At 36.4% G+C, this 10,184-nt stretch overlaps 1 protein-coding gene across 33 annotated transcripts in view; it reads left to right on the forward strand.

Annotated features, from left to right (window-relative positions):
• The window catches only part of Mi-2 (chromodomain-helicase-DNA-binding protein Mi-2 homolog), a 42,593-nt gene extending 32,992 nt beyond the window's left edge, over positions 1 to 9,601 (forward strand). For 30 of the 33 annotated variants that reach the window (XM_045770432.2, XM_045770429.2, XM_045770433.2 and 27 more), the window contains 2 exons: positions 6,107 to 6,229; positions 9,109 to 9,601. In XM_045770432.2, coding sequence (XP_045626388.2) covers positions 6,107 to 6,229; positions 9,109 to 9,332 — 347 coding nt within the window. In that variant the 3' untranslated portion in view covers positions 9,333 to 9,601. Of the gene's footprint in view, positions 1 to 6,106; positions 6,370 to 9,108 lie in introns of all 33 variants that reach the window. The other 3 variants (XR_006775059.2, XR_011224193.1, XM_045770436.2) reach the window with 3 other exon arrangements.
• The last annotated feature ends 583 nt before the right edge of the window (positions 9,602 to 10,184 follow it).

A 10,184-nucleotide genomic window follows, 5' to 3' on the forward strand; every position in this document is an offset into this window, starting at 1 on the left:
CTGGATAATTGGTGCAAATTTTGAAATCAGTCCTTTTGATTTTGTGGGTAGGGATGTGTATACATGTATGTCAGGGTGAAACTGATATACTAAATCTTAAGACAAAAATGTAGGATAAATAGCTCAAGTATGTAAAAGAATGTAATTATTATGAAACTTCATGTCTGACTCCTTTGTTCTCCCATTTAAATTATACTGTGCTATATCCAGTTACAAATTCCTCTCCATCACTTTACAACTGCAGTGTCTGGTATAGTCACAATTGCCAGCATAGTACTTTCCATGAACAAAATCATGAAATAGTACTCTCCATCTTGTAACCCTCCCTCACTTCATCCATCCCCATTTCCCCAGCAAAAATATATTTTAGTACTTGGTACTAATATACTCATATGCCTTGTGGTGCACCAGGATATGTAATAGAGGTGGAAAGCCTGGACAGCTGGTTTGTAGTGGGAGGCTGTTATTGCTTTACCTTTACTATCTTAGAAACATTCAAGGAAATTGCAAAAGACCTGTTGGCCCATATGAGATGGCTCCAGTGTATATCCATCCAAACTCATTCATCTGTGTGCTTAACACTTTCGCGCTATCTGGACGCGCCGGCGCGTTCGGTTTCGTCTAACGCAAACGCATAGTGGACATAAAGTTATGTCAACTTTTAAAATATTTGTATAAAATTCAATTTTTATCCGATTTACTTTGGGTTTGTTTCAAACTGCGCGCTATGAGGCTCTCTTTCTCACCACTAGGCTGCATGGTACAATAAGTTCATGAAAGGTGTGGATAACTTCGATCAAATGGTATTTTGTCCCAAACGGGTTGCAGGTGGGTGACTTTAGCCGTTTATACTGGTAATTCTTCCCCCATATCATGTATTATATGCATATGTCTGTTTAGGGAATTTTATTCCGATCAATATACAACCAAAAATAACTGTGTGCAACAAGTATAATCTTGACAAACATAACAAAAGTAAAAATATTTCGTGTGTGTTTGACGCTCACTGATATGTTCCAGCGTTGTTTTATATTTGTCGCTATTCTAACTTACGCTTTGTTGATATTTTTTACCTATGGGCACATAGAACATTCTATTGCGAACACATTGACATAAAAATGAATGACGTACATAGAAAATTAATGTCATGAGAGTGAAATAAGTATAAACTTTCAAAGCGCCGTGCGTCGTCCCGTCACCGATACCGGGTAACAATTTCACCACTTCCCACACTCTTGCGGGCGGGCTGCATCATTATTCTACGCTTATATTCATATCACCGTGTTGGGAATTTCATTGCGAGTCCATTGATACCAAAATTAACGCTGTAGAACAAGTGTGGAGGTGATTACAATCCCAAGAGTAAAAACATTTTGTTGCTGATGGGCGCTCACGGCGAGTCATCTACGTAGTTATTTATTTGGTGCTGGTATCCCTATATGTTTCGTGACTTATTTTACTAATGTTCTTCTAGAGAATTTTATTGCGAACACATTGGTACCAAAATGAAATACGTAGCATGAGAACTAAGGTCAGAAGAGTAAAAAGAGTATACACATTTTTGTTTTTACGCTTAAGCGATAAAAACGCAGCGCGCACATTCGGTTGGCTGAGTGACCTTTGCGGAGAGCGCGAAAGTGTTAACCTTCTTGTGAAACAGTTGAACGATCCCACATTTATTATGTTAGTCAGTAATTTGTTTCATAAATCTAACTGAATTTGTCACGTCTGAGGATAAATACTCTTCATTGTCTTAATCCGCAATTTCTAGTATGCATTCCCCTCGTCACCCTCACAGTCCTTGCCAGTCAGTCATAAAACTGATGCACAAATATATCACATCAACTCCTTGTGATTACTTTGTGACACAACTTGAGACAAGGATACCACCATGTGTGGTGAAATAAATTACTTCCTTTTGATATAGGAGGCAGGGGCCAAAGATGGAGGATCATTAGTAAAATGTTCATTACAATTAAAGCTACTTATTCATTTGGGAGGTATTCATCATACTTAGGGAAGCAATTGGTAAGGAATAAATGAACATTTAACTGCACTTTACCTTTATTGAGGACTCTTGTTGGCATATGAAAGACTGACGAGGAGGGGAGGTGGTGCTAGTGTTTGGGAGGAAAGTTCCCTTCCATTATAACATCATGCAGTGATGACATTTCTGGGATACTTTCTCCTACATTTTGTAGGCATACAACTAGTGGACCTGGTTGTGGCTCACTGGTGGTTTGTTTCACTAAGAATCAGTCTAAAGACACTTTTTGCCTACGTTTTAATAATTGTCTTTAGCAAGACATGAGTCATTAAAAGATTAGCGCAACGGCTAGCTACAGCTGTTGTAGCAACTCATCTTGGCGAGTCTTCCCATAGTGCACATTTTCCTAGCCATGCACATACCATCTTCATGATTATAAATGAAATCCTCTTCCACCTGGCCATATTTTCAGACATTTTCGTAGCATAGCAAGAAATGCGTATTTAGGTGCAATTGTATACACATGCAATGATGGCAGATGCATTGTTAGTTAATCCTGTTTCTAGTGTTCCTTGTTAGAAGCCTCACCTCACACAGATCACCCACAAGGTGGTTTAGTTCAACTAGCAAGCTGTGTATCCTTGCACTCGTGACATGTATCATCTTGATGGCTGGCATCTGGGTTCAGGACTTCTGGCAGTTTAAAGGGTATTGGACCTGCATTATTTATCATATGTACCTAAGGCTGTGTTGCACTTGGCCATGTGACATGCATCTGAGGCTCTCTTGCCCTGGGCCCTTCTATCTAGCTATTCTTCTCTTGGTTAAGCCCAATTTTCAGGCTCTATTTTACCAATCTTTCAAGATCATGCAGGTCTTCTTTATAAAGGCTCTTGTGAGTGCTTGGGAAGCCAGTAATCTGACTTGAATGTAATAAAGCTCCCTTTTCTGATGGGCTTCCAGTGACTCCCTATCACTGCTGTTTTTCTCTGGGGTTAAATGCTGGGGGAAGGGGGACCTTGCTGGGACCATGGGAGACATTGGTTGTCATCTAGTGGAGGTGAGCTACTTCGGTTAGAATGGTTATCTCACAGAAATGATAATTTGACTATCTTGGGGGGAGGGGGATCTCGTGTCTTATAAGCAGTCGTGTGTTTTGTTTTGTCTTCTCTCCACCTCCCTCATTTTTTTGTATTCAGATTGTTTCTCTGCTGTTTAGTGTTGATTGTTATATTTTCTAAAATCTTATAAATCATATTCTCAAAATCCTTATATGCTGTATCGCCTATATATTAATACTAGTTTTAGTATTGAAAGTTCATCCGTTTAACTATACCCATTGTACACCATTTACTTATGCTATCAGATCTTCCCACCTTCTGCATGTTACTTGCATGTCTGTATTATTGGGGCTTGGGTACATTTTTGTAGCTGTGGTGTATATTTAGTAGATTTTAAGCCTTCCAAAGCTATTCAACAAGTTTCATAGTCCATCTTTATTTAAGATTGAGAATGCATTTTTGACTAATTATTGCTTGGTGCCTGATGATCTGCCACTATACTTTTTCTGTTTCTATTTGCCATGCATGGCTTTAAAATTGCCCCAAAGTGGTGAAAGAGCGATCTTGTTTTTTATTTTTTTGTAGTTAATACTCGTAATTTTTTTGTAATTCATTTTGGTTTTTAATTAATACAGTACTGTACAGTATTCAGATTAACTAACACTTTATTTAGAATTTGAATAAAGACATTGCTGAGATTGTATTATGTTTGGATGTTCTATGACTTAAGATTTAGTAGAAATACTGTTGTAAAAGAGTGTGGATGTTGCTGTGATAATGTTGGTGTATATTAGTGAGCAAGGTTGAGAGTAACTATAAGCCCTGCTGTAAAGAACTGAAGAGATTAAATAGTCACTAAAAGATCTGTGTCCATATATTAATATTATTTATTAGTGTTATTGTCAAACTTTCTAATGCTGAAGATTTTATGCTTCTATTCATGTATACATATACTGAATTAGACCTTTGATGTATACAATAATGGTAAAGTGTATGGATGCTTTAACAGTAATTGAATTTTGTTTTTAATAGAAATTACAGGTACGTATATTTGCTGCCTTTACAGGATATGGGTTGCAACCAGTGTCTGTATATCTGGCCGCAAAATATCTCAATCAGGGAACTGGCTGATAGCTTGTTAGGGTTTGAATGTTGATATTTTAGTTCATAATATGAGCATTTCTTTACCTTACTAATTCTGTGTAGTGGTATTTGCCAGTCAGTGCCTAGGGGGAGCTCAAGCCTGGTCATGGGCCTCGCATCCTTGCTATTACCTACTAACAGTAGTTAGTATATTTATATAGCCTAATGTTCTAAAGCCTTTTGGTGATAGGACAATACTAAAATTCCTAACGATTCGATACAGATTCCTCTAAAATGTGTGTATTCCGATACAATCATAGATTCCAATACGGATTCTTTTTAAAATATAGTTGGATACTTATTTTTCTGAAAATGTTTGTATTTAAATTTTGGAAAATTAATGATTTATAATAAGAGAAGGGAAATGTATTAATAATTGATTTAAAAATTTAAAACATTTGTTAAATCTAATATAAATTGATAAGTCCAATGATGTATTTGCTGCTCTGGTGGTCCAGCAATGGTAAAGGATGAATGCATAGCACTGTTAATTTCTTCCTGTATTAAGTCTCAAATGATCACACACACATCCTGTGCAATATATTTTGAAACATTTTTTGGAAGGAATTTGATATCTTTGGGCAGATATTGTCCACGAGTCTTTTAAAAACTATCTTCTACAACAGAGAAAGGTTGTAAGTCAACTGCTATCTTTTCTCTAATATATTTACGAATTTTCTGTACTCTGGCCATTGAAATCCAAAATTTTATGTTTATCAATGACTTTTTTTAAGGTTGGTTGCCAGGTCATAAAAATTAAACTTTTATATAATAAAGTATAATACTTTATTCTTTAATTTTCTTAAATTAAATCAAATTGAAAGAATAAATTTTTTATTAGAATCATGATAAATTTTTCTATTGCAATGCAGATTCAGATTACCGAAAAAGGCTCGATTCTTCAGATTCTTGACACCGATTCCGATAATCGTCCCATCACTAGTCCTGTTTCTTATTTGCTTCTAGAAGTTGATTTGTTGGTGTGGTTGTGAATGTTCTGTGATGCTGTTTAATAAGAAAGGTAGAGTACAGTATTGCTAATATGAGTATTTATTTTAGCATGTCTAACCTCTTCGCCTTCAGTGCTCATCCATCATCTCCAGTCCTTCTGACCGTGAAGGTAGTAAATTTGCAAAATGAGTGGTTATTTTAATCCATGCAGCAATCATTACTTTGTTTCCCACTCCAATGAGGTGAGGAGGCTTTTGATCTTCAGCAAAGTGATGGGTTGAGAATTACCAGCCCCTGGCTTTTTTCTCTTCCGAATGGTGGGTGGTGCTCTCAAAAATCCCTAAGCTTTTATTACAAAATCAAATGTGTGTTGACAGTGGCACAAAGGATATATTCTTTATAACTAGACAATTTATTACACCATGTTTTTTTACTACAGTAATTAAATGAAACTAGAAGGTGTGCAATGCTAATGTTAAGCTTGATGGTGGCATACAGTATATGATATTTACATTTTTTATAGCCTACGAGACATTGTAAACCAAGTACCTGTATATGCCTTTCATCTATCTGACCAATAAAAAGTGCCCATCAAGGTTAAATATATAGTGTTTTTATATTTATATTTGAACAATGGGACTGTTCAAACAAACTGCCATTATGGCTCTAGGTTGACAAGATACAATCAAATGTACACAAAGATTTTAATGTAAAAAATATAGTGGCTGAGCATAGTAATGCTTACAAATGGCTGTAAGTATGATAATGCTAAACTATTCTGACGTGGAAGAATTCATACTTTCACCTTGTATAAATTGTCGTCTTAAAAACAGTAGATGGGGCTGCTTTATCTGTGGAACTGAAGGAGTGCCTCCTCACCCCATACACATGGGAAATGGAATAATAATGATTGCAAGATATAAAAACATTGACAGTTATACTAATTTTGCCTTTATACCAACAGGTCAAGAGACAACCCCATTTCCCGTGGGTTATTCACCTGCAGGTCAACTCCAGTCCCTGGGTAACACCAACTTCGCCAACTTCCGACCCCAGTACTCGCTTCCCGGCGCTGCAACTGCCCCAGGTGCTGTGCAGGCTGCCTTCCCAGGTATCCCTCCCATGGCTGCCAACCCTGCCTCCAAGTAGAACCATGCTGATGCTGCTGATGCTACTCCCGCTGCTACTGCTGCTCTGCGTGGCCCAGTGTGACACTAACCCAGCTCGGTGAGTGTGGCTGTCACTGGTGGTCAGGAGTAGCCACTACTCCAGTAGGATGCCAAACCTACCCATGGTGGAGGCTCGCTGATTGGACTATTTTCTTTGCCATCACTTAACCTTTCCTAGCATTGGAGATGTTTCAGTTCTGAATAGATCAATGCCAGCAATTTGCTAGCTAGTAATAATAGTATAAATAATATTGAAATAATTTTTACACATCATTGCTAGGAAATGCAGAGCCATGTCATTAATCCTCGGTTTAAAGGATTTCGAAGAACTAAAGTTAGCTAAAATGCTCCTGACTGCCAACGCAACTATGCGGCCTATAACCTCTGACCAAGGGAATGTGATATTACATAGCTGTGTGTCTTGCATGACTGTACTGTTGGTTGCTTGCAAACTTAAGCCTGCCATAATGCCTTACTCATCACTGAGCATGTTCACTTGACTGGCCAGGTATTTTGGAACAGGGTTTATAGCCATCTCAATCCTGTGCATATTTATGCATTAAAGCATTTTGAAAATGTATGTACAGTCTTTATGGCTTTCGTAGTATGACAGGTGTAAGATTGATTCATTTTCAGTTGACTAAAATGCTGTATAGCAAAATAATTCATGGTATAGGTTTTAATTAAACAATAATTGTAGAGGAAATTAGGAAACCTTATTTGATTTAATGAAAATACCATGTAATGTACTTTATATCATTCATCTACCGTCTGTATTGTATATCTTTGAAATTAAATTGTGTTGGAAAGTGTAAGTGTTTTAAACAATTCACACGTGTAAATATTTTTATACCAGAATTCCTCGTGCTTGCTCACTTGCTTAATTTCTTTTCAGTGTTTTGTAAACATAACAAGTGAAGGAGTTGTCCCTTGAAAGTAGCCATTACGGCTATGCATTAATTTTCCTTATGTTTCTTTCTTTTATCCAAAGTATTGTACCTTATGTAGAACATCAAATTACTTTTTAATTGACTTTTAAAAATATTTACAGAAGAATTTAGTATATTAGACTTGAAAAATAATAAGAATAAAGTAGTGCAAATTGGTACTTTTCTCTTGCACAGTACTGAGAAATTAAGGTAAAAGTACAAGTTGTATGAATGCTTTGTTATAGCTATATGCAGGTCTAGGGAGGGGAAGGGAACGGCTGTGTATGCAGTCTGGTGGTGGGGGGGATGGTTGTGTACACTGTCAAAATCATCAAGCAGGCTAAGGCTGAGAACCACAAGAGCGACAGAAAATCCTGGGTGCCAAATTGAGCCCAAAAATGGTAGAAGTGTCAAACCCAAAACTAATAAATACTTGTACAGTACCTAATATTTTCACCCATGATTTTCCCTCACATACTGTTTTATTTTCTTGAAAAATATAAAACATCCTGGCATATTTCTTTAAAAAATGCAGAAATGTTTTTTGATCATCAACCAGCAGTCATACTAAGAGAAACATGATGAATTTGATGCAAAAAGTTAGAGATTTTAAAATGTTTCATTTAGCATTTTGAGAAGTGTCCTGTGTGCTAAATACAATGTGAGGTAACCACTCTGATAAATTGAAGGCTTAAAGAAAGATCTTTGCTTGTGATGCTAAAAGTAAGCATGATATAGTAATGTGAAAAAGTACTCAGTGATGCTCAAGTTAAGTGTTGAAGCTGTGTGCGTAAGAGTGATCTAGTTAGAAATGTGATATACTAGAAACCAGTGCCAGTATGGCTGGTTCAGTAAAAAGCAAAGCTGTTATCAGCAGCATATAAATATTATGTATGGTTAAGAAGGGGCTTTTAAGATTTGTCATGGTTTTGAAAATAAAGGGGTCTAAGACAATCTGCTGATGCTATAATTATTCCTAATATTGAGTTAAGGAATTTTATGTATTTTTGTTTGACAAGTAATTCTGCCCTAATTTTCCCTACATAGATTCATTTTCTTAATTTTTGTTGTATCCTTAATCAATATAGCCCTCATAAAGTTGACAAGTCTTTAACTGGAATTAATTATTCCCGTCATTAGACATTTTCCTCTGTTACCACCAAATGGATGCAGTTAACAGGCCCAAACTTTGTTTCTGAAGGCCTGTTATCTAAAGCAAAATTACAGGAAGTTATAACTACTGTACCACAATGTATCGATGCTTTTTATAGAAGTGTGCCAGTTTTAGTTTCAAAGAAGAAAAAATTAACTTTTTGTTTATTGTAGTGAAAGGATTAAAGTATTTAAATAGGTGTTATGGGGATATTTTCACTAATTATACATACAATTCACAATTATACATACAGTATTTTAGTCAAATTTGCTATCATTGTTGTTTACAGTATTTGCATCATTTGCTTTCCTCCTGTATGGAACTGGGAAGTGGCTAGGCTTGACATTTCGCAGCTTGGTATCTTGTGTGCATCGTGCCCAGTGACTTGCATATACTGACGTTTGTTTTGTCTCTTGTGCATTAACACTGCTTGCCACCCCACCTGCTTATTTGCTGTCTGCCACCTGGGAGGGATTTGAATTGTTTGTTAATGTGAAAATTTTGATATACTGTACTGTAATGTTTCAATTATTCTTACATTAAAAAATACTATTTTTATATGTATGCATAGAACTTGAAAAAGTAACTAGTTTTGAATTTTGTCTAATACATTGGTCCTTGACTTTCTTTTCATACATAATTGGCTCCTGCTCCATTGTGAAAGGCTGGCAAAGGTAAGTAAAGTGGCCTCTGTAACAGTGTCATTCCTCTACAGGTGTGCCATCTGCTCAGGTCAGCCTTGCGAACTTAAGTGCCAGTCTACACATGCTTGCTGCCTCCAACCCACTCTTGGACTCAAGCTTGCAGCAGCAACCACCTACCTCCCATGCAGGCACCATCTCTGCTGCAACACGAGCCTCGCTATTACTGCATCAGCAGCAGCAGCATCTTCAGCAGCAACAGTCACCTGACACCAAAAATCTTATCTATTTGGATTGAAGCTAGAATTTGGCATCATTTTCATTGATGTCTTTAAATTTTCTCCCTAACAAGGACCAGTCTTAGTCATTCCGTGCAGTTTAGAGTTTTATTTATGATTTTGTGTAATCTCTTCAGTGTTAATAATGTGCTAGATTTCATAAGTGATCTCAAATAGATCTTAGTAAATTAAATTTATATTGAGCAGATTTCCCTACAATCTTACTATGAAGGTCTGTAAGATTTTTATGTATTGCCACAGTGGTAATAAAGATACCATATGGCCAAAATGTATTGTCTGTAACCTTCGACTTTTACTATTTGTTAATGAATTGTATAGGCATTGTCCAGGAAAGTTTGAAAAATTAATAATTTTCATTTACTTCTGGAAACTTGTTTATCATACTCTGTAGTATATTCCCTTGACATTTTAGATCAGGTGGTGTCAAACATGCGGCTCTCAATGTAGTCATTACTACTTCTGCCCCTTAAGAACCCAGCTAAATTATTTGAAGTTAAAAGTAATGTTCTGCATATGTATTGATAAATTACAGTACTGTTTTTGCCTTGGATTCATTTAAAAACAGGTGCTTATAGGTCCTGTAGTATATGATGACTGTGAATGTTAGTCCAGTAGATATCAGCTATTTATGGTTCCAAGTGAACCACCACAAGAGTTGAAAATTCATATGGGATGTGAAAGCTCGAATCTGAAGTGGGCTTTGTGCTTGTGTGGTGTGTCCCAGATGGCAGTCATGCATAGTTGCTCATAATTGTTGTAACCTAATTATTATTTAAAAAAAATTGTTCATGTCATTTATTTTAAACATTATATTGGCAGAGAAACAATGTAGATCATGTTGTACAGGAAAA

The sequence above is a fragment of the Procambarus clarkii genome, chromosome 70, assembly GCF_040958095.1.
Source record: "Procambarus clarkii isolate CNS0578487 chromosome 70, FALCON_Pclarkii_2.0, whole genome shotgun sequence".
NCBI lineage: Eukaryota > Metazoa > Arthropoda > Malacostraca > Decapoda > Cambaridae > Procambarus > Procambarus clarkii.